Source organism: Macaca nemestrina, chromosome 15 (genome assembly GCF_043159975.1).
Source record: "Macaca nemestrina isolate mMacNem1 chromosome 15, mMacNem.hap1, whole genome shotgun sequence".
Lineage (NCBI taxonomy): Eukaryota > Metazoa > Chordata > Mammalia > Primates > Cercopithecidae > Macaca > Macaca nemestrina.
In genome coordinates, this window is record NC_092139.1 from 54,968,178 (window position 1) to 54,993,697 (window position 25,520).

The 25,520-nt window shown below is 35.5% G+C and overlaps 1 protein-coding gene across 3 annotated transcripts in view; it reads left to right on the forward strand.

The window, feature by feature from the left end:
- Positions 1-25,520, forward strand: part of LOC105486791 (5'-3' exoribonuclease 2) — an 85,254-nt gene that overhangs the window by 32,817 nt on the left and 26,917 nt on the right. For all 3 annotated transcript variants that reach the window (XM_011749839.3, XM_011749842.3, XM_011749840.3), the window contains 11 exons: positions 1,108-1,152; positions 2,777-2,908; positions 6,272-6,390; positions 8,564-8,699; positions 10,267-10,374; positions 10,473-10,562; positions 11,535-11,607; positions 16,564-16,647; positions 17,838-17,935; positions 18,529-18,608; positions 19,673-19,729. In XM_011749839.3, coding sequence (XP_011748141.1) covers positions 1,108-1,152; positions 2,777-2,908; positions 6,272-6,390; positions 8,564-8,699; positions 10,267-10,374; positions 10,473-10,562; positions 11,535-11,607; positions 16,564-16,647; positions 17,838-17,935; positions 18,529-18,608; positions 19,673-19,729 — 1,022 coding nt within the window. The remainder of the gene's footprint in view (positions 1-1,107; positions 1,153-2,776; positions 2,909-6,271; positions 6,391-8,563; positions 8,700-10,266; positions 10,375-10,472; positions 10,563-11,534; positions 11,608-16,563; positions 16,648-17,837; positions 17,936-18,528; positions 18,609-19,672; positions 19,730-25,520) is intronic.

The following is a 25,520-nucleotide window of genomic DNA, read 5'->3' on the forward strand; positions in this document are numbered from 1 at the left end:
GGTGACCTACACAAGAGAAGTTTCATTGAAGATGGGAGAGAAGCTTGATTAAATAAATCAGTGGTTTCTACATCAGAGGAGGTTTTAGGGTAGTTGATCTCCTGGGCTCCACTTCAGAGCAGGAGACTTAAGTATCCAGCATTCAGCTTTTTGCCTGGCAGAAAGCACCAATTTCCAATTTCCTTAAGGCCTTATATTGCAGTTGGTAGGACTGACTTGGAAGTGTACCTACTAGGATGACCGTCAGTATAGGATCCACTGACCCCTGTTTTAGGCTACAACAGCAGCTGTGGCCACCCTAGGTGTCATTTCAGTTCCTTGATACTCAGGGAAACTTGGGCATGGGCATGGGAGACCCATGAATGACCCAGGGTTAGTAGGGAACAAGGTGAACACAAAATTCTGTCCAGTTGAAACCATGGCTGCAATTTGGAAATGAGTGGGGGGAAAGAATCAACGTGGGCTGGACCCTTGCCTGTGAATTAAATTGGCCCAGAGTAGTAAGCTGTGCATACATCTGAATTTCCTTCCTTTTCTTCATTGGATTGATGGAATCTGGCCGGGGTGAGGGATAATGTTTGCATAGAGTCCCACTTCTCTCTTTTCTCTATTGTGCCGTGCATGCTACAGAGTAAGAGCCCTTTTTGGGTAACAGAGTCTAATTAAATTGTCTTGCTGATTTTTTAAAAAGTGGATACCTTAGTTATTAACTACATTCAACTAAACCTTAAGAATTGTTGAGTTTTGTTTTTTTTGTTTTTTTTTTTTTTAAACTTACTTGTGTCTTCTCCATATTGACAGCCTGTTTGCTCCAGGATAAAACCAAGGATCTTTGTAATGGCTTTGCATTTTCCTGAAATGATTCAAAAGCTTTCTGAACAGAATTACTAAGAACAATTAAATTGTATCTAAATTCAGTCTTCTATTGTTAAGTTCTGATAAGCAGCGTTTTGAACATATAGTCTTGTTGCCTGGTTTAATCATGTACCTAAATTTCTGGTGTCGTCCTTTAAAACTTAAGTTGTCTCCCATATCATTCCTGGTAATGCTTAACTCTGACATTTTTGTGTAATTATTTGACAGAATATGTGGATTTTATACTTTTAGGACAGTTTTAGAAGACGACAGAAAGAAAAAAGAAAGAGAATGAAGGTGAGTTTTAATTGATTTCATGAGATTGGCAATAGCGTAATTTTACAATTTGAGAAAGATGTTCATTACAGTAGCTTTATTCCTTGTCCAGTAGGACTTGGTCAGGGACGTAAGTGTCCACCCAATTGCCTTTTTACCTGTAGAAAGAACACTGGTGTCGATTTTAAAGAAGGTCCTCTAGGCTCTGGTGTCTGAAGGGATACACTTGGGAGGTGAGAGGTGGGTGGCACTTAGCTATTTGAATGGTTTACAGCAATCAAGTATTGTTTTTTAAGTAAAAATGGTCAATCTTTTGTATCCCCTTGAAAGTTACTATACTCTTGTTTCTACATCTTTGTCAGATTAATCTTTCTAGAACATAACACTCTAAACTTGTTTCTCTGCTCTAAATGCACCACTGACTCCTTAATCCCCTCAGAATCCAATTCTATCTTAGTTTGGTGTTCAGAGCACACTGTCATCTTGTTGAATTCCAGCTGTCCAGCATATCCCCTGTTGTCTTCTAAATACACCATGTCCCTCCTAAGAGTGTTGTGTTCATTTGTGACATCTGAATGGATTTCTGACTTTGCAGCTCACTGACATCTTACCTTTTCTACAAGGCCTCCCTTCTTGGTTATGCTCATAGTACAGATTGAGCAATCCTTTCTTTTAACTCTGGTGCTTCCTACCTCTGATACATGTTTTCTTACCTAATTGCATAATGCTTTATAGACATTTAACTTCTTTAGTTCTTGTTTTCTTATCTTCCCTAGTAGATTTTCAAGCTTGTGGAGTTTAGGGACTGACTTTTACTACGTTTTGTTAGAATTAAGCAATTTCAGGAAACAAGAAGGGAGAAAAGTAGAATTATTTATTGTTGCAGTGGGTTCAAAATCATTTAGATTGGGAGGGGCATGTTTGGTTTCTACTTATATATTATTATTTTAGTCAGTATCTTTTATCAGTCAGCCAAGATTATCACCTATGTTAGCTGTAATTATATCTAATTAATTGTAAATAAAGAGTTAAATTCTAGCAAGGTGAAGGGTAAATGAAAGTTGTATTTCCACAAAAATTAGCTGGGTGTGGTGATGTGCACCTGTAATCCCAGCTACTCGAGAGGCTGAGGTGAGAGGATCGCTTGAATTTGGGAGGCAGAGGTTACAGTGAGCTGAGATCGCATCACTGCACTCCTGGCTGCGCAACAGAGTGAGACTCCGCCTCAAAAATAAATAAATTAATTTAAAAAGTTGTATTTCCTAAGTATAACTCAAACTCAACTTTTTTTTTAACCTAAATTATATTGTTTTTATTTGCCCGAAATGGTGTCTTGAATGTTTTCTGTAATTGTAAGAAGCAGTGGATTAGCATAATGAGACTTGAAAGATTTTCTCTATATTTCAGGACAATGTGTTATATGTACTTTAGGGCAGAGTTATTAAGTATTATACACTATTGTTTGGAAGGTATAAGTTAACATCAAATCAAAGTGTAGATGACCTTGTAATATTAATGAAGATCATTTGGTCTTTTAGTGGGTTTTGTAAAGTGCTTACAGTTTGGACTTTATTCCATTGCCTTCTTTGTGTCATCTGTGTTGTGATTTAATTTTAATTTCTACATTAATTTCCATTTATGTTAGAGAGATCAACCAGCTTTCACACCTAGTGGAATATTAACTCCTCATGCCTTGGGTTCAAGAAATTCACCAGGTTCTCAAGTAGCCAGTAATCCGAGACAAGCAGCCTATGAAATGAGGATGCAGAATAACTCTGTAAGTGGCTTACTTTTATGTGGTATTTAAGAGTGGTGAATATCACATACCTCTTGCAGGGGGATGTGTGTGTGAAATTTATCACAGCCTGGAGTTTTGTTTTATAATTTTTCTTAATTGCTTTGCCTTGAGATATTTTTAGTTCTGTTAAGTCCATCTTTATCAATATGAAAATATCCAAATCATGTGAAAGAAAAGCATGTAGGATTGGTGATAACATGCGAATATAAAGAGATAGCTAATTCCAGTTTGGGTGACAGAGTGAGACCCTGTCTCAAAAATAAGCCAGGTGGCTGCAGTGTTTTTGTAATGCAGATGGACCACACACTACTTCCCCCTTCTCCAAAGAATAGGGTGGTGAATGGTGCTAGAAGCTTATCAAGGGACATCCATATGTCTCAAAGCTGGGGCAAGAGGAGGAGGATGGGTTTTATTCCCTTACTTCCCCTTTCCTTCAGTGGGCAGTTGTGAGCATTTTGCAAAATAGTATTCCTTAGGTGTAAACTCTGGCTCTCCAATTCATCATGAAATAGATCTGAATAAATATCTTAAGGTAGCCCTTACTATTCAAACTCTGGTTGCTCCCTGTTTGTGAACTCAGCAACTGCATGCATTTATTTGCCTTGTATTCTTCCATATTTGAACTTGGTAATCCAAACTCCAGAAGCAGGTCAACCTATCCTGCAAGGCTGTACTTTGTCCACCGCCTTCCTATTGTAGTGGAAATAAACCATGAGCTCTCAGAATACCCAGTGGGACAGCAGCAGGGCTGAGGGAACAGACCCTGATCTAACAGTAGAGGAAGGAACATACACTTTTGCTATGATATATCCAAGGAAATCGAATAAGCTTGGATATTTAATTTTTGTTATTCTGTTAGTTATCCTATTGATGCTCATATGGAACGGAAATAGCTGATGCCCATCATTCAAGATTTTAGTGACTACCATACCTGCAGAGCAGAACTGAGAGTGACTGGTATTGTCATATGCCCTGTTGGTGGTAGAGTACTTTTTTTTTTTTGATCTTGGCAGGCAGGCAGGTTTAAAATTTGCCAGCTGTGGTTGCTTCAAGAAGGATTCCAGTGTTATTTTCAGGCTTGGTAGGATTACGCTGCAGGACCAGACTGTAGATCGATAACATCTGCCGCAGGAGTAGTAATGGGGAGATTGGTGATGAGGTTGCTTCTTTGATTCTGTCTTAATTAACTCCCCTTGCCACAATTATTTCTATATAGAGGAGGTATGGAATTCGAATCTTTGCAGAGTGGGATTTTCACCTAGCCACAATTATTTCTATATAGAGGAGGTATAGAATTCGAATCTTCGTAGAGTGAGATTTTCACCTAGAATGTTCTAAATTTAAGGAAATTTTGAAGCCAAATTACCAGTTTATTTAAAGGGAGCCATTTAAGTTACAGATTTCTGTTGTTTTATTTTTCTGAGCTGTTGGGTTGTAGTCTCTAGTACTTGTCTACTGATGATTAACATTCTTAGTGTTTTATTAAATAGCTTCCATTTCCTTGTATATGTGGTTTTATATTTAGCATTCTTCAGTGTGGTTTCATTATATCTAATTTGATTAAAAAACAGCTTAAGAAGAAATTTGAATTTATATGAATCTGGTTATGTTGAGAAAGGAATATTTTTGTTGGTAGAGGCAGAGCAGTGGAGATTTAGCATTAAATGGTGAACAGCATTTTTTTCTAGAAAGTATATTAGTATTTTTGTTTTCTAAAGATAGAGTTTATATCTTGTTAGTCAATAATTAATTTTGTTAAAATTTGCTTTTTACACAACTTCTCTGTAGACAATTAATGGGAATGTCGCTCTCATAATTTAATCGAAATGGATTAGTGTAGTGTTGAAAAAACGATAGTGATTACTTACTGAATGGTTAACCACCATGTACCAGGTAGGCAGCGTGGCAGTTATCTTTCACATGTATTGATGCGTTTAATCCTTGCAATAACTTGTAAGGAAACAGAACATTATCATCCCCATTTTAAGATGAGGCTCATAGAGGTTAAGTAATAAATTGTTCAAGGCCACACAGCCAGTAAAGGTTGAATTTGGTATTTCAGACTCAGATCTGTATAACTAAAATACAGTAATACCTGCCTTGTTTTCCAAGTACAACAGTGCCTTCCTGTATTTATTTTTATTGGGTTTTTTTTGACAGTATTGTCTGTACCTTTTCATTAATAACATTGACATACGTTTTTAAAAGAGAAGTGCTCTAAGTTCTATGTGAAATATGATTTCGTATTTTTTTTTAACTTTTCTTGACCCGTGGTATGAACTGTGTTTATGCTGTGGATACTGTAATTGTTAACATCATTTAAATGGCCTTCTGTGCTCTCAGTTTAAAAAAAATTCAATTTACTTGAAATAGCTAATACACTGTGAGTAACAGAAGAAAAATTTGACTGTGGAAATGTTTCTGCCCCTTATGTTTTTGGTGATGTGGTCCTTTAGCCTGAGTAACTAAAGTTGCAGAAGATTTTCTTTTAATTTTTAGATTAAATATTAAAATATGTTAGGGTTATATTAAAATATGTTACTTAAAATTAAACTATTATGTTAATTGAGTTAGGTACAATGGGAAGATAATACTGAATTTAAAGTGACAGCTAAGTCTCTGAAATACTAATAAAATCTGCATTTTTCTAAGATGACTAATAGATTTTTATTTATAGATTGACTTTTAAAACAACATATAAAGTAATTTAAGTTTTCTAACACAGTCTCATTAAATTTGCTTTTCAGAGTGGTTGTACTAGGTTGAAGACTTAATTAAACATTTAATTGCATTCTCACCAGCATTAGCTATTTTATATATTATTACATCTATTATTATATATATGCTATATATGTAATACATTTTATATATAACATAGAACTATACATATATATAAAATATATGTATGTTTTTTCCCCTCATAGCTTTGCCATTTGGTAGGTGGCAAATGATTGTGAATTCCTAACAGGAATTGTTACAATTGATTGTCACAAATGAACTTGAACCACCAAGGGAAAATAAAATTCAAGTACTATAATTTTTAAAAATCTATAAAATTAAAACTTTTTTTTTGCTTCAGAAACATTTTTTTTTTTTTTTTGCCCTAATAGTGTTAATTCTTTTCAGTTTAAGCATGGGAAGTTTGGGTATTACATTACTTCTTTTGAGGGGAAGTGAAATGGAGCAAGATCAGTCTCTGTACCTTCTAAATATGTTTACCATCTCTACATAGTAGCTTTAAAAATGTTACTTGAAACACGGTAAGTAGTGATGGTTGGATGTACCTTCTTATGTAAAATGAATAATGAAATCCTTCCTCTGTAATGTCATCATTATCTGCAGAGTCCTTCAATATCTCCTAATACGAGTTTCACATCTGATGGCTCCCCGTCTCCAATAGGAGGAATTAAGCGAAAAGCAGAAGACAGTGACAGTGAACCTGAGCCAGAGGATAACGTCAGGTGAAGCCATTTTTTGGTAGCACTTTGATAGCAAATTGCTGAAATAGATGCAGTCTAATTAATGCTATTTAGCTTAGAGCAGCAGTGCCTTCAGATGCTTGCCTGTGATCTTTTTATCCATCAGTAATTAATGTGGAGGGTTAGAATAGTCAGTAAATTCCAGTGAGATGTGTAAGCTATAGCTGTTAAACCTAAGTGTCTAGATTAGTATGCGTGCAGGCTTTCGTCCTCCAATCCACTGTTTCCTCTGAGACCAGGCACAAGATCGGCTAGACATGAGGTGTTTAGCTCTGACTATGTGATCTGAATGTTGCTGTTTGGAGACTGATTAAATTTTCAAGCTGCTTAACCTAGAAAGTTCAGTTATACTTAGACACTTAATATAGTTTGCCTTAATCTTCTCAATTGAAAGAGTTCTTCCTCAAAATGAAATATGCAGAAATCATTCTGTTAAGAGATCAATATGTATGTTTTTTAAAAACCACAAACTTGCATATGCACAATTATATTTCATGAGAGGAGTTTCCCTTTAACTGTATACTTCAAATTTAAAATAGGAAGCTGATTCTTTAATTCATCCTGAAGTTTGAGATCATTATATAATAAGATTAACAACCTCTCATGTAATTAAATCCAGATTTGAACCGTGGGCTCCAAGTGCAAAAGGCCAACAATCTCAATAATTGTAGCTCATTAAGAATTTAGGAAAACAATCTATTTCAAAGGTAAACAAGACAGTAGTCACCTACAGCTCATGCTGCTTTTGCAGGACATGGAAAGTGTGTGATTTGTGTTTATGATTAGAAACTTTGCAAGGGTCATGTGTGGTTCTGCATTTTTCTAACATCCTTTGATTTCAGATCCATGTCTACTTGTGATTGAACATTTACTTACTCTGTATATCTTTAGTTTCTATCCTCTACTTTCTGTACTTTGGATTTTCCTCTTACAGCATGTCTTTGATTTTGTTTACTATGTAGCCATCATGATCAATACTAGTTTAATAGGTAACTTGATTTGTTTAGTATTTTTTTGTTTAATCCTAGAGGATAATTAAGGGTGGAAATGCCTCTACCAAGAAATGCTTGGGGCTTTTAGCATTTTTTCATTAATATTTTCTGTAAAATAGTGATAATCCACCTTATGGATAGGGGATATTTCTAATTGTTATTCTGTGAATCTTTTGTGTTGTGGGAGGGGTAGATTAAAACTGATATGGTATATTCTGAAACATGACTGCAATTAATATGTGAAATCTGGCATGTGGAAAAGAGGCCTAAATGGAGAATCATCTTGATGTTCTTGATCTGTTCTGATGTTTTTAAAAGTGTTCTTTGGCTTCTTCATGTTCCTTAAATGTTAAATCTTAGAGAATAAGAAATGGATTCTTAAAAAAAAAATAATACATTGGGTGAAAATGTGGTTGGTCACATTGTATTTTCAGTGATGAATGATAATTTAGTGGATTCATTGACCTGCTTCTAGATTTTACCATAACATACATGTTTGTGTGTGTATATGTATACATAGATATATAGAGATATAGAATGTGTATGTCTCTCTATATATATCTCTATCTCCTTTCCTTAAGCCATCAACAGCTCTTAGCTGAAAGAGGGATAAGGCCCAAGCAAGGATAGAGAGAGTAGGTATACACATAATTTCTGCCTAATGTCTAGATTATTCTTTTATAAATTTATTTTTTACATTTAAAAAAGTTACCTGTGTGAGTCTTAAGTAATTTAGTTGACTTTCTTTGTATGGTTTAAATATATTTTAACAAACTAAGGAACTTGAACTATATAAAATATCTTCAATATTTGAAGCTTAAAATGTAGCTTTAGAATTGTACAAAGAAACATGTAAAGTAGTAGTAAAATTTGAGCAAACATGTGTTGTATATCTTTTTCAATAACATTTTTAAAATGTGGTTTTATAATGGTCTTACCAGAATCAGTGACTGGGGTGTGTTTAACTGTCTTTAAGTTGATAATAAATCCTATGAAATTAGACTTTTTAGAAATAATTAAATGAATCTGTGTTAGCATGACTGTTTAACTCTTTCACATTTCCCCTGGATATTAAATATAAATTGATTTGGGGTATAAATTGGTAGACAGCCTGTTACTGAAGGTGTGTTAATTCAGCATACATGAGCTGTGCCTGGTTTTAGGTTATGGGAAGCTGGCTGGAAGCAGAGGTACTACAAGAACAAATTTGATGTGGATGCAGCTGATGAGAAATTCCGTCGGAAAGTTGTGCAGTCGTACGTTGAAGGACTTTGCTGGGTTCTTAGATATTATTACCAGGTACAAAAAGAATATTTTCCTCTGACTTTGTAGTTAATCATTTAAGAAAAATAGTAATTTCTTTTTTTTTTTTTTTTTTGAGACGGAGTCTTGCTCTGTCGCCCAGGCTGGAGTGCAGTGGCACGATCTCGGCTCACTGCAACCTCCGCCTCCTGGGTTCAAGCGATTCTCCTGCCTCAGCCTCATGAGTAGCTGGGATTACAGAGTGCACCACCACGCCCGGCTAATTTTTGTATATATAGTAGAGATGGGGTTTCACTATGTTGGTCAGGCTGGTCTCAAACTCCTGACCTTGTGACCCGCCTGCCTCGGCCTTCTAAAGTACTGGGGTCATGCCACTGCGCCCAGCCAGGTAATTTCTGTACTAATAGTATTATTGAGCTGGATCCTGAAAACAAACCCAGGCTTATTTTTTAAAGCTCCCTATTCAGAAGTCCATAATTGTAAATATTTATTTGTGAAGACTTGGAAGCTTCTTAGGTATTAATATAGAACCAAAGCTAATTTTTGTTAAAAGTATTTTCAGCATCAAGAATGTGATTGACTGCACTTTGTCTTTAAGATGATGAAAGGTTAGTGCTTTTAAAATTGGAGTACAAAAATAACTGAGTAATGAATTGACAGTCACTAAATGACTGAACAGAGGACAAAGCCTGGAAAATACCAGTAAGAATTCTAAAGGAATTTGAATGCTATCCTTTTCATAATATAGTGATGATACATGAAGCACATTCTAATTGGAATAACCTGTATCCTACCTTTTGATAATTGATGAGAGATTAGGTAGACATATTGAGGATTGTAACACTGATAGTTAATATCTGGTTTCGTGCTTAGAGAGCAAACCAAGTTAAATTTGGTGTGACCTGGGAATAGATGAAGTTTGTTGACAAGTAGACAGTAACACAATGCACTGAGTATTGACTATTAAGTACTCTGTTTGCATGTTTTACTCCTACTGTCAAGATTTAAGTTCACTAGACACTGTCAAAACACATGTTAGATATCTTTCCTATGAGTATAACTTGCTTTTGTTTTCTTGTTGGTGTGTTTACTCACATGTTTTTATAGTCAAAAGAAACTTGTCAGGTGGAAATATAATGGTGAATTTTAAAATGAAACTCATGGCTGTTTTACTCTAAACCGCTGTTCCAATAATGTCTCCTACCATCTTACATGCTCAGTAAATGTCAGCTGTGATTGCTTTTGGTTTTACTTGATGATGACAGCTCTAGAGATGGAAAGAAATGTCACCAAATTTATTTTAAGGATAGAAATTTTCACCAAATTGTGTTTGTGAATATGAAGTTTGGCAGGAACTACTACTGATTTTTCAAAGATGGTTTGTAATGTTTTTAAAGTCAAAGAGCCATTGATATGAATTAGAAACTTCAAACTTAAACAATTTTTAGGAGTCATGGAAAAGATCGGTATTTGGAATATATACCAAAAGTCATGTGTTTTATGAATAGAGTATTATAGGTTAACAGTCTAATTTTTGTTTTTTTAATTGTGTTCATCATTAACGTAGGCTTTTGATTTTGTTGTTACTTTTTAATGATTCTAGGGCTGTGCTTCCTGGAAGTGGTATTATCCATTTCATTATGCACCATTTGCTTCAGACTTTGAAGGCATTGCAGACATGCCATCTGATTTTGAGAAGGGTACAAAACCGGTAAGCTTAATTACTTAAAAGTCACAAACTTTATAGAATTTTGGATTAGGTAATAATCTTGGGTCTTTTAACTTTTTTTTTTTTTTTTTTTTTTGCAGTTTAAACCACTGGAACAACTTATGGGAGTTTTTCCAGCTGCAAGTGGTAATTTTCTACCTCCATCATGGCGGAAGCTCATGAGTGATCCTGTGAGTCTCAGTGTTTTGAATGTGTGGGTGACAGGATTTTTGTCATACATTTTATTACTATTAGTTACAATTGCTTTTGCAGCTGATAGTTAAACAGTGAAGTACAGAAAGAAAGTATGTTTTTTACTCCAAACACACATATATTTCCTGCTTTCTTTGGCCCTACACAGTAGATCGGTTTGTTTTGGGGAGAAATTTTTTGTTTGTTTTGTTTTGTTTTGTTTTTCCAGATGGAGTCTCGCTCTGTCGCCCAGGCTGGAGTGCAGTGGCACTATCTTGGTTCACTGCAAGCTCTGCCTCCCGGATTCACACCATTTTCCTGCCTCAGCCTCCTGAGTAGCTGGGACTACAGGCGCCTGCCGCCACGTCTGACTGATTTTTTGTATTTTTAGTAGAGATGGGATTTCACTGTGTTAGCCAGGATGGTCTCGATCTCCTGACTTCTTGATCTGCCCACCTCGGCCTCCCAAAGTCCTGGAATTACAGGCGTGAGCCACTGCGCCTGGCTGGGGAGAAATTTTTATAACAGTCATTTTGTTCTCTAGCTACCTGTAAGTCTTTAATTTTATTTGTTCCAGCCATATATGGTAGCCACCAGAGATGAGGAGACTGCCTTACCCAAAATCACCTGTGCACTTGTTTTGTATGCTAGCTAGAAAGAGTGAGACCCAGCCAGAAAGTAGGAAGTGTTAGAGTACGTAAACCCTTTACTTTCTGCCTGCCTGAGGCCCATAGTTGTCAATTCTAAAATTCTTCTACAATAATGCTTTTTCTTTTCATCTTTTAAAATAACATTGTTCATTTTGTTTTACTATACTTGGGATTAATGACCTAATATCTCAACATTTTTTTAAAAGGAATGTACTTTATTTTCTCATCAGACCTTATTACTTGAATGAAAGTCATATCAAATTCTTTATAACAGAGATGTGTGACTTCTGTTTTGATTCTTTACTTTTCTCCCTGATACAGGATTCTAGTATAATTGACTTCTATCCTGAAGATTTTGCTATTGATTTGAATGGGAAGAAATATGCATGGCAAGGTAAAATTTAGATGTTCTTTTCTGGTAAAACTATGAGCAAACATAATTTTTGAAATGAAAGAATTCTGTAAAAGATAAATATTTTAGCCTGGGCAACGTGGTGAAATCTCATCTCTACAAAAAATACAAAAATTAGCCTGGCGTGGTGGCTTGCACCTGTAGTCCCATCTACTTGGGAGGCTGAGGTGGGAGGATTGCTTGAGTCTGGGAGGTCTGGGTTACAGGGAGCCATGATTGCGCCACCGCATTCCAGCCTGGGGGACAGAGTGAGGCCCTGTCTCATAAATAAATAAATACTTTAAAAGGTAAATATTTTCAGAATTATATGTGAAATGTTGATATTTCTCCATCCAACTTGGGATTAGCAATGATTAATAGTAAATTTAATTATAACATTCTTAGAAGCAGTAAATTGGGTTGAAATAGGTTGATAATTACATCTTTTATTTCCTTTGTGATTAATTAATGGGGCTTGTTACATTCAGTGGTCAGTAGCTCATTAACACCTTTTGAGGTTGCTGAGAAATACAGAAACACAGGAGTGTCCATGTGGAGATTTACGTATACTCCATGGAAACTTTTGAAAAATATGCCAGAAACTTTTATTTAGTTTAAATACTTGATGTTGATCATTACTTTTCCTGCTACTTTTTCGTTCCATTAACAGATTTTGTAGGAATGGCTATATAAAATTAGTACTAACTTTAAGGTGCTGTGTACCACTCAACCAATATGTGATGATGATTGAATGTAAAATACAATAAAGAAATATCTCTTACACTGTAAACCAGCTATTGTTTCACACTAAAGCCATCCTGCAGCAAATTATTTAACCCTTTCTTCCACCAAACATTTTCCTAGGGTAATAAACACATTTGGTAAAATCATATTTTCTTTTTTTTCTTACTGTTCCCTGTGGTTGGAATGTCCAATGAAATGGCTTACAGAGAGTCTTGAGACAAAGGGGAGTAAATAATATAATTTACAAATTGAGAAATCATGAGGCTTTGGAGTTGGCTTGATTTATGTAGTAGCGGAAGTATCATATCACTTCAGTGGAATGATCATGGAAATGCACCCATTGGGGTTGTATAAGTGTTGTGTGCTTCATGATCATGTATTATTCCATGTTAAATGGATTGGAGATTCGGGTTTTTCAAGATGCTTTGTGGAGGATGTCTTGATTAAAGCAGAGAGAGAAGATGCATAGGACAGTGAGAGATGTAAAAGTAAATTAAGAAGCAAATATATGTTTGTGTTTGTTAAATAAGTAAATTATTAAATCATTGGGTTTATTAAGTAGATAAGTATATAAACATGCAGGTGACTTGTCAACTCTGTCATTGTGGTATGTATTATTTCTTTCACTGACGGGATATTTTCAATATAACTTAACTGTAGGGGAAAAGTGAGATAATGTACAAGAGTTTAGATTTCTTCATATCCTCTCCAACATTTGTTATTTTGTTTTCATTAGTAATAACCATGCTAATGGGCGTGAATGGTATTTCACTGTGGTGGCGATATGCATTCCCTAATGATGAGTGATACTGAACATCATTTCGTTTGCTTTTTGGCCATTTCTAAATCTTTGGAGAAATGTCTTTTCAGGTCCTTTGCCCAATTTTGAGTTGGGATTGATTTTGTTTTTTGCATTATAGAAGTTTTTTTTATATATTCTAGACATTAAGCTTTTATTGAATATATGATTTGCATAAATTTTCTCTCATTCTGTGGATTATCTTTTCACCGTGTGATGATGTCCTCTGATGCACACAAGTTTTAAATTTTGATGAAATCAAATTTATCTTTTTTGTTGCTTCTTGTGCTTTTGGTGTCATATCCAAGAAATCTTTACCAAATCCGACATCATGAATCTTTCTTCCTATGTTTACTTCTAAAAGTTACACAGTTTTAGCTCTTACATTTAAGTCTGTGATCCATTTTGAGTTAATTTTTGTATATGGTGTAAGGTAATGGTCCAGCTTCATTCTTTTGCGTGTGCATATCCAGTTTTCCTGGCACCACTTGTTGAAAAGACCATTCTTTCCCCCATTGAATAAGTTGGCACTCTTGTTGAAAATCAGTTGACCATATATGTAAAGGTTTGTTTCTGGGCTTTCTATTCTAGTCCATTGAGCTATGTATTCTTATGCCAATGCTATACTGTTATAATTACTGTAGCTTCGTAGTGAGTTTTGAAGTCAGAAATTGTGTTTTCCAACTTTATTCTTATTCAAGGTCCCTTGAGATTTCACATGAATTTTAGGATGGGTTTAAATTTTGACCTCAGATATTTTTGTATTTTATACAATGTTTTATATAAATATTTTTACTTAGCTCAGTAGCGAGAACACACTTTTCTTGAGGTAAAATTTAGTACTGTTGGGAAATATAGTTTCTTCCTCATACATGTTTTTAAAACTTACTTAGTGAAAGTTATGATAATACTTAAACTCTTACCTGGATGAGTACGTCTTAATAGAAGATAAAATATATCTGGATACTTCAACATTTTTAAACTTGTGCTTATCAACATTATATGTAATTTTTTTTTTTAAAGACAGAGTCTCACTCTGTCACCCATACTGGAGTGCAGTAACGTGATCTTGGTTCACTGTAACTTCTGTCTCACAGGTCCAAGCAATTCTCCTGCCTCAGCCTCCTGAGTAGCTGGGATTACAGGTGTGTGCCATCACACCCGGCTAATTTTTTTGTATTTTTTGTAGAGGTGGGGTTTTGCCATGCTGACCAGGCTGATCCTGAACTCCTGACCTCAGGTGATCCACCCGCCCCGGCCTCCCAAAGTGTTGGGATTATAGGTGTGAGCCACCGCACCGGGCCCAACATACGTTATTTAAAGGCAATATCGTTTTGGTCCATTTGCCTAGTACTATATAGATATATAGCATAGTAGTTTTGATTGCTGTATATTTTATATATGAATAGAAAATTTAAGTAATTCCATCAAGTCACATAGTGGCAGAGTTAAGACCTGAACTCAGAAAGTCTGATACTGAGCTCATGTTCGAAGTGACTGTGTAATACCTAAGTTATTACCACTACTTGGGCTCCCTCTGGGTATTGAAAGAATTCAGTGAGATAATGCATATAACATAAGAAGTGTTCAGAAAACAGTAGCTGCTATTCTCATGCTTACTATCAGCTCACTCTAGCTCTGTCATATCTGGATGTAAGGCATTCCTTTCTATGCTGGCCAGTAGGGCTAATTTATTGCTTAGTAACTTTCTTGCTGTTGAGTAACACTTCACATTGTTAACTGATTGGATTTAGCTTCTGGAATTGATACTGTAGAAAAGTCTTATTATATATATATTATATATATATAAATATGTGGTATGGTTATATATATATATATAAGTACTGGGTAGGACATATATATATATCTTAAATGTAGTGGGTAGAAAACAAGCTACATGATGCTGTAGTTTCCCCTTGATATATTTCTCTTAAGTGTATGACTAAATAATAATTTAGCAATTTCCTAGGTTTTCTTCATGTGTTTACCAGTAATTGAAATAACTTGACTCACATGTTAGATATTAAGATCCTTGAAATCACTCTTTTAAGCCATTCAAAATTCATACTAGAACTTAGTTTCTTTTTAACTTAAAAAAAAAAAAAATCAGGTGCAGTGGCTCATGCCTGTAATCTTAGGACTTTGGGAGGCCAAGTTGGAAGGATTGCTTGAAACGAGGAATTTGAGACCAGCCTGGGTAACACAAGGAGACCTCATCTCTACAAAAATTTTAAAAATTAGCTGGGTGTGGTGGTGGCCTGTGCCTATAGTCCCAGCTACTCAGGAGGCTGAAGTGGGAGGAGGCTGAAGTGGGAGGAGGCTGAAGTGGGAGGATTGCTTGAGGCTGCGAGTCTGAGACTGAGGCTGCGAGTTTGAGACTGCAATGAGAAATGATCATGCCTCTGCACTCCAGCCTGGGTGACCTTATCTTAAAAATTAAAAAAATATATCTTACTAGGTAGTAAAATTGAACATGTTTCCTAACTTTGAAAATGCAGTAGCTAAATAATTAAGACTTGGAAACCTTTTCATTTCTCATAATTTTAAAGGGAATAGTCACAAATAACAGTGGTTTTGAGTAGCAGTAGTTTCAGAATTATTTAACACTATTTAGCATTTGTCTTTGCTATGTATCTTAAAATTTTTATTTAGCCAGAATACTACCTATACTGTGTATAGCAGAAAATATATATGCTTCAATAACTTTGTATATTTTTCTTATAGCATTGTATTAGTGATGTGCTTCTTCAAAAATTATGCATCTGGGTCCAAATAAGTGCCCTTAATTTCAGCATACTCCAGAGGATCATTTGAAGCCCCAAATGAATAGCCTCTGTTCTATCCCCTGCCCCCAAGTTATTTAAGCAAGTCTTTAAAAATTTTTTGTATATAATTAGTAGGCTTTAAAATGTAAAAAGAATACTATGAAATTTTAGAGCAGGAGGAGATCCTTGAATTCTGGTTGAACAGAATTGAGTATTTTGGTTGAAATGCTCTCATTTTACAAAAGATGAAACCAAGTACTAGAAAGATGAAAGGACATGCTTAAGCCCTAGGGAGAGTAACTGGCTTGCTTGGGGGCATCTTAGTAACTAAAGTGAGAACATATACTGGTATCCAGGTAGCCATTTGTTCATTTATTTAAAATACTTATCACCATGGAGTTAAGATTCAGAAAACATGATTTTCCATATAAGCCATTAAAGAATAGAAAATATGTAGAATTTTTTCTTCTGCCACTACATGGAAAATATTAGCATCTGAGTTTTGGCTTAATGAAACAATAAGAGTTCAGTTCCAAAATGTTTTTGTATCAGCAAGGAAACTCGACTAGAAAGGTTGATTTCAACCAATGATAAATTGGAATTTGGGTGATCCTGGTAGCAGGGGTGGTTCATTTGCACTTGTTTTCCCAGGTGTTGCTCTCTTGCCATTCGTGGATGAGCGAAGGCTACGAGCTGCCCTAGAAGAGGTATACCCAGACCTCACTCCAGAAGAGAGTAAGAATTATACTTCTTAGTTAACATTGATCTGTGTAATATACACTTTATATTTCTGTATAAAATTAGACCTTCCTTCCCCCATTTGTCAAATTTCCCATAAAGGGGGGCATAAATCATTGATTTTATTTTCTTATTACAGACGTTGACTTTGCTTCTTAATTCATTATCTGTAAGTTGAGTAGTAGTTAAATAAAATGTTTTAACTTACAAGTATTTGTTAAATTTTTAAAAAAGCAATACTTCAACAATATCCTTTGACATTTTGATTCTTATATGATATGCACGCACGAAAGTATCTTTTGCCTGTTGGGAAGATATTATACATTTTCTCCATCTGCCTTCTCCCCTACTCCTCCTTCCCCCCCAATAATAACTACTTTGTTTAAAAGGTTAGGGTGAAACAAAAACATATGCTTTTAGAGTGCTAACTTGAAATATGACATAAAAGGAGGTATTTTGTAATTAATACTGACAATAAAAAGTATTCATATTCAGAAATTGCAAAGCTGGGCTCTATTGAAAAATTTAATACCATTATAATAAGCCTCTAGAAACAATTTCTATATCAAAAAGATTGTCTTTTAGAACGATCTTGTCATCAGATGACACTGTCTATGTTTCCCCAGGGAATGATTATGTATTATACTAAGAAATTGAGTTTATTATAAATAAGAAAACATTGTCCTTTATCTTGCAGTATGTTTATATATATTTCAGTGGGTTTTTTTTAAATGATCTTTTTGAAACTTTTTTGTTAAAATATTTTTTTTTCCCATAGAGGCACATCACACATTTAGATTATCACTATAATTAAAAAATTTGTTTTTAATTGATACGTAATAGTTACATATTTTTGGGGTCCATGTGGTATTTTGATACCTATATACAATATGTGCTGATCAAAATAGGGTAATTGGGATATCCATAACCTCACATTTATCTTTTCTTTGTGTTGGGAACATTATAGTTTTTTTCTTCTATTTTGAAATATGTAATAAATTACTAACTTCCTCACAGTACTATCAAATACTAGAACTTACTCTTGTCTAACTTACCACTTTAAAATTATTTTTCATAAATTTTATAATTAAATTCTTAACATTTAGGTGCTTTTCCTTGTTTTATGCTCATAAAAATTGGTCTTGCAGTTTTTTATGTGTAGGTCTTATTCTTTTCTTTCCCCCTAGCCAGAAGAAACAGCCTTGGAGGTGATGTCTTATTTGTGGGGAAACATCACCCACTCCATGACTTCATTTTAGAGCTGTACCAGACAGGTTCCACAGAGGTATGTTACGCAATTTGGTTAATTAGATATGCACTTTTTAAAATTGTGGTAAAATATGCGTAACATAAAATTTACCATTGTAACCATTTTTAAGTGGTTATAATTCTGTGGCGTTAAGTATATTTACAGTGTTGTATAACCATCAACACTTTTTCAGAACTTTTTCATCTTCCCGAATATAATTTCTGTACCTTTTAAATAATATTAAATAATATCTCCTCATTCTGCCCTTCTCATTCTCTAGTAACTTCTACTTTCTACCTCTATGAATTTGATACCTGTGTTCTCGATACTTCATATAAGTGAAATGATACGGTATTTTGTATTGGCTTTGTGTCTGGCTTATTTCAGTTAGCATAATGTTTTCAAGGTTCATTGATATTGTAGCATGTATCAGAATTTCATACCTTTTTATGGCTGAATAATACTCTATTTGTATGCGTACTTTTTAATCCACTTATCTATTGGTAAATATTGGGTTTGTTTCTGCCTTTCGGCTCTTATGAATGATGCTGCTATGAACACTCAAGAATCTGCTTGAGTCCCAGTTTTCCATTCTTTGCATATGAGATCAGGAATGCATTTTTCCACAGCCAGTGGATGTACCCCCTGAACTATGTCATGGGATTCAAGGAAAGTTTTCTTTGGATGAAGAAGCCGTTCTTCCAGATCAGTAAGTTTCATTTTGTATATAATTGAGGTGACTGGAAGGAAGTTTAGTTAGGATTTTTTTCCTTGTTGTCTAAATGTTTATTTTCTAATAATAGTGAGAAAATTGTGTTTAAAATAAGACAAAACCTTGCTGACTGAAAAAGGCTTGGGTCCAAAGCCCAGCTCTTTATAGGAGCTGTGTCACCTTGTGCAGGGAGATCTGGGAGTCCCTTGCAGGATATCCCGAAGGTCAAAGCTCTTTTCATAATGATACTAAGATGTTATGGTGTTACTTGCTTTTCTTATACTTTCTCTCTTGAGTGCACAGTGGAGTTTTTCAGAGGCCTCTCAAGAGATAGAAGCAGAGGAAAGTAGCTATTAAACAGATACTAACCAGATATTAATAAGATTTTTGAAAGTGTACAACAATGACATTGTTTTGCTTTGTAAAAAATAGCTTTTCATAAGAATGTTATTTATGTTAACATGTAGGGTTATCTTTAATTATTTTAAAATTTCATAGTCATAATTTTTAATGGGTAAATGTTCATAAATATAACCACTATAAACAAAAGCCCTTTGAGATTTAAGAAGGTAAAAGGGTTCTGAGACCAGAGTTTGTGAACCACGTCTCAAGGGTACATTTCCAGGAATGGAACTGCTGACCATAGAGTATGTGTATCTTCATTTTTTTTCTAGATAATATTTCTAGATGGTTTTTCAAAGTGGTTACACTGTGTTGTAATCCCAGTGGCAGTTTGTGAGAGATCTTGTTTCTCTACATTTTGGCAAACCCTTGTCACAACTTTAATTTCTGTCAGTCTGGTGGATGCTTATTGACATCTTGTGGTTTATAGTTGCAGTTCTCTGAGTGTTAATGAGATTGAATGCCTTATGTTAATAGTTAGCCATTTCATTTATGTGGTACTTACTGTTTTTTTAAAGATATAAATGGTTTTATTGTTTGTGTTAGTGCATTCTAATGATTTATCTTTTCTGAAGACTAACAAACGTAGCAACGTCTTATTTCCACTTACCTAAAAGGTTAGTTTACAGATAGATGTTTCTTCTCTTGTTTCCTTCTAGAATAGTATGTTCTCCTGTTCCTATGTTAAGGGATCTGACACAGAACACTGTAGTCAGGTAAGTTTTCCAAAATTCATGGCATTCACTGAGAACACAGCTCTGAACTTGCAAATCCATTTTAAAAGACCTCTGATTCACAAGGAAATGGCAGCTGTTAATCCACCAGTGCTTTGAGATTGGAGAGTCCCTGTGTTGCAGACCTTAGAGCAGAGCCTCTTGACTCTAAATTATGTATATTGTTAAGGTTACTGATTTAACATGCTTGCTTATCTGTTTTCTGGTTTCCCATGACAACCTGTAATTCTTCCTGGATTAGGCAAGTGGGAGGTAAAGAGTAGGAGTATCTAGCAGTTTGTTATATAGGAACAAACAGAACTCTACACCCCAGAGGTTCACACAGCTTCCCTGCATTACAACAGACTATTTTACTTATGTTTATAATCATGGCCCTGCAGAGTTTGAAAGCAGAAATATTCTGTAGTATATTTTAGTTAAGATGACATAGAACAGAATATATTTGTGAAAATTTTTATTAGCAATTATAAACTTAAAGGGCTAATTTCTTCTCTCTGGAAAACTAATTTATATCTCAGTTCTTTGGTGCTGACAGCATATTCTATTGAGTAAAAATAATATAAAATGTAATATGACTGTTTGGACTAAAATCCAACAAATTGACTACTCTTTTGTATTATATAATGACAAATTTTGATGGCAGAATTTAGTTGTCATTTTCACCAATCTTTAGGTAAGACTAAAGCAAACACATCTCAGGTATTCAAGAATTTGATAAAAGCCTGCTAATCCTGAATCCTCCTTTTCCATCCATTTTTGTTTCTCTCTCCCTCAGGAAATATTTTAGATTTTTTTTTTAGATTTGCCTTTGTGAAGTATAAACATGTTTATTTCCTATCTTTAATGGATTCAGGTAGTAAATGATTGCCATTCTGGAAAGGCTTTTATTTAAAGAAAACTATTGTGAATTCGGAAAATCTTTCTGGATGAGTTGCTTACGTTTATCTTTACGTATAAGTTTTTGTTTATCTTTACACCTAATTTGTCCTGGCTCTTTGTCTTTGTGCTCTTTTGTTAAGGGTTGGGTACAGAATTGAAAGCCACGCTCCTAAACCCATCACAAACAATCTGGCTCTGACAAATTCATTGTGAACACTGTATTAACCCTTGGGGTCTCTGGCTTGCATTAAAGCATTGGCGCTTCAGGCCAATTAATTCCACGGTTCTCTCTTTGGATTGTCACATGTGTGCTTGTGCTTCTCAATTTTTCTGCATATATTCAAGGGCCTTCCTGCCTAACCCTGTAGAAATAGTTAATTCTACTTAACTTTCTAATTAGGATAGAGAGGCTTGCCTAGAGGAGAGTTACAGAATTAATGGACACATTTTGGAATTTTTGTTTGGATGATGATGATGTTGGTTGGTTGTTTCTGAGCCTAAAGGGGCCTTTGGTATTTAGTATACACTGTGTTCACAATATTATTAAATTTATAAAACAGGCCAGGCACGGTGGCTCACGCCTATAATCCCAGCACTTTGGGAGGCCAGAATGGGTGGATCATCTGTGATCAGGAGTTCAAGACTAGCCTGGCCAACATGGTGAAACCCTATCTCTACTAAAACTACAAAAAATTAGCCGGGCATGGTGGTGGTACACACCTGTAGTCCCAGCTACTCGGGAGGCTGAGGTGAGAGAATTGCTTGAACCTGGAAGGCCAAGGCTTCTGTGAGCCAAGATCATGCCACTTGGGCAACAGAGCAAGACTCTATCTCAAAAAAAAAAAAAAAAAATTGTATAAAACAAATCCCAGATCTAAATGCATATTCAGGTGTATGTTGAAAATAACTTTATAATAAAATCAATTAAATTAGGTTAATTTGCTGAAGATTTGTGGGGATTTGTGGGAGACTGAAGTTAACTTCCTTTAAGTAAAAGTAATTTTCAATGCTTTCTTTGAAGGGTGGCAACATTAGGCTGAGATCCAGTTTTTACAGCAGATTTTTGCGTGTGTGTTTTAGGGCTCATTGTAGATTCCAGTGTTAAATTTGCCTTATAACTTTAACTTATAATTTTCAGATTTAAAAAATCTCAAAATATACTCACCAGTCATTTGCCAGTTATTTCTCTTTTGACTCCTGGCATTTTTTCCTCTTCCTTATTTAAATACATCTAGTATCCCATTTGATATTTGAGAAATCGTTTCCTCAAGTTGAGTTTAGGTAAGTTCTTCCCATTGTATTCATTCTTATCTGTAGTGCTCAGAAAGTATGTTATACAGGCTGTTGAAGTTCCTTAAATTCGTAGACAGACCCTTAGAGAATATGGTCAACTCTAACCTAGGAGATCATATTTTTTTTCACATTTCTAACTCCATAAATTACTCAACATATTAGCTTCTGCATGTGACTTTAAAATCATAGAAGAGTTTTCCTCCCAATCTGAAGGGTAAGTGCATATGTGTGCTTTTACTTTTTCAAGGCCTGACGTAGCTTGGCAGGGCCCTGGCTCTGTGCCTGAACCCCCAGGTCCTCAGGATGCTTCCTTCCTGCCCAGGCTGATCCCTTCAGTACCCTTTGACCTCTGCCCCTCTCTCCTGTTGTTTGAAGTACTCTTCCTTTCTTTTTTCCACCTGCCCCATAGCCTGCCGTTTATTGCTTTTCTTTTCTTCTAAAGCGTAATTTATACAGTTTTTATGTATGTTGTTTCCAGCAGTAGTGTCGTTAGGTTTTTTTTTTCCTCATAGCACCCAGCAGCATAGTTCTAAACTCATATTTAAAAAGCTCAGTTGTTCATAAAAAAGCTTAGTTGTTCATAATGTTGCAACCAGTGTTTTCCAAAGTCTTTGAAGAGCCTGAACTTTTTTCTTCAGAGGAGTGTTTCTCAGACTTTTTGTATTCATTTTTGGATGAATCAGACAAGGTATAGAATGTTTTATCTCTTCAAGGAGATTTTTTGTTTTAATGTGGATGTGTATGAAGATGGATTTTTAAAGTAACTATTTCTACAGCATTTGCAAGGCTTGTGCTTGGCAAGCAGATAACTCGAAATCCAAAGCCTGAAGGAAGTGGAATACATGTAGTCAGCAGTGGATTTGATGGTGGAAAACAGTTGGGAAAGTTTCACTTTCACTGCCTGCAGTACTTTATAGGATGCTGAATTGATTAACCTCTTCTGATAGAATGTCACAATTCTATAAACTCTTTAAGTGTTTTAAAATGTCAAGTATATGAATCATGAAATTTCCCTGCAAGAACAGTTTGCCTTTGTATGCCAATTTAGCATTAATTATGGAATATATCAGGGAAAGGTTGTGTAAAAATGAAACTTGATATTTGGAGTTTTCTGCTTTCTTTGTGAAGTGTGCTAACACTCTCTAACAGTAATACTTAAAATAGCATTTCTAAGGATAATTCTTAAAGCGAATCAGAAAAAGGCGTTCTGTATTCCATTCCTTTTCTGCTGAGACTTTGCTACAATATTTTCTTAACAGCAGTGCTGAAAGTGCTACTTGTGATATAAACAAAAGCACTGTTCAGTTTTCTTATTTTCAGCCATGCTTAGGTTTTAAATTTTTATTTACTTTTTCCTTGGTGTGTTTATGAAGACAATCAAGCGATTAAAATAGGTTACCTGTCAAGGAAAGGATCTGTTATGCTCCTTGGGGGAAAGCTGGTCTGGTACATAAAAGCTTGATGCATCAACAGTGTTTCACCTGCATTTGGAAAAAGTGGATAAAAATACTATTGTTTAAAAATACTTCAGTTTACAGAATTAGATGAAGTAATACAAATCTAAACACAAGTCTCTTACCTCAGCTGGGCAGACTGTTGAGTCTATAGGCTGTGTTAACTCGTTCCCTTCCTCTGCTTTTCAGAGCTTGTGTGAGGGTGCTTCTCTCTTTACTTCAGTGTTACTTACTACTTCCCTAGATAAGCTCTCCACAAGTAAACCCTTTTGCGTCTGATGATGGAATTTAAATGACATAGACATGAAAAAAATAAAAGACCTTCAAAAGTTTGGATCCATATAAAAAATTACCTTTTGAGCCTTTGCCTAATGGGTTCCTGCTTAGTCTGTGTGTTTGACTTTTAGGAAGTTTGTTTGAGTCTGAGTCATGGCTGTTATCATATTGGAAAAATACATTTCTAAAAACATAATAGATCTTAGCATACATTTTTGGGAACAAATTAAAATACTAAAAATTGTTCAACCCTTGGAAGCTTAATCCATTTTAGGAGAGAGTGTGTCTTCAAATTGTTCTCAGGGATCCAAGGAAAAATGGTATTAATACTTTGTTGTCATTAGTGTCCTTGTCTTTGAATGGAAACTTCCAAACATTTTTAGATACTCCTTTTCTATCTCGTAATGGTTTGTATTGTATTAAGTGTGTAGATCTTTTTGTTGAGTGTGGTTCTGAGGGGAAGTAGGGATGATCTTGGAGACTGTCCTATTGACTTGGAAAGTTTTTCCCTTTCAGAGCAGGAGCATGAATAATGGAATTTTAAAAACAATTTTGTTAAGGAACAATTGGGAAATAGATGGATTTGTTTTCTCAAACTTTAGTTTCAGCTATCTTATTAAATCTTTTGTTATAACCATTCTCCTGCAGAAGTGATTATCTCTGTGACCCTGGGATTTTCCCTTCTCCCTGGGAGCTTACTACCTTGGCTATTTCCTTCATTTTCTTAGTTTCAGGTCTTTCTGTGCATGACTTGGAGATCTTCATCTGAGCTCCATCTCCATTCTAGTTCCAGCCTTACCATTTTATTTACTTTCCCAACATTCCCATCCCAGATGTGTGTCGAAGACTGTTGCTTAGGCTCTGTCGGTGACCTCTTTGTGGGTGTCCCTCTGCTCTCGCACACTGCTGCTGGGTTGTTCTTTCTGAAATGATCTTTGATGACTTTTACGTCCTTATTGACTACTTGCAAAGGCATCACATTATACTCACACAAACCCTCCATAACCATAACCTGCTTCAGTTACCTTTCTTCCTGCCCCACTTCTGCCCAAATGCATTTTTACTCTAATCTAGCCCTTCTCAACTGGAGTTCCATGGGAGAATTCTGCCTTGAGATCTTAAAGCATCTGTTGTACGTATCAGATTGTAGGTAGCAGTTTGTGTCCTGTATCTCTAGAATGATACTAGCTATGTTTTTTCCTTGGGAGAATTGAGAATGTACTCACTCATCATTTTTTGTAGGGCTTAATTCCCTCCCACGTCCCCATTGAGAAGGGCTGCTCCAGTAAAACTGTACTGTTCCTTGGTCCTGGGACCCCTTTCCATATCTTTGTTCCACTTGTTTCCCTTGCCACCCTGTAACCAATCCTGTCTCATCTTAAACCGCAGCCTCTTGGATGATGTTTTCCTTGGTCCTTGGGTGAAATAATTCCCGTCCTCCCCCTTCCCTCCCCCCAGTACACACATACCTTTAGCCTACGCTGACAAAGATGTTTGTATGGAAGGTGTATAGACACACATGCTTTGACTCAGCATCTTTTCTGTGCCTGTTGTTGCATTTTTCTACTTTCTTCCTTATTTCTCTTATTAGAAGGGGAGGCAGGCCTGATGCCTGGCGGTGTGCATAACCCCCCTCCCACCATGAACCATGCATGCAATAGATATTCTAACAGTTTGGCAAACTGCTAAAAAAGCCCTGCTGAAACACAGATACCTGCTTCAAAACACTATTTGCAAGTCTTGCTTTGTTACTTGACTTTTTATCTGCAAAGCCCTAACGAGCCCAAATACTTAAGTACCATTTTCTGTCATCCTCTTAATTTATCGCTGTCTGTTCTACCTTGCCCTGCCCCATGCCATCTTGCCAGTAG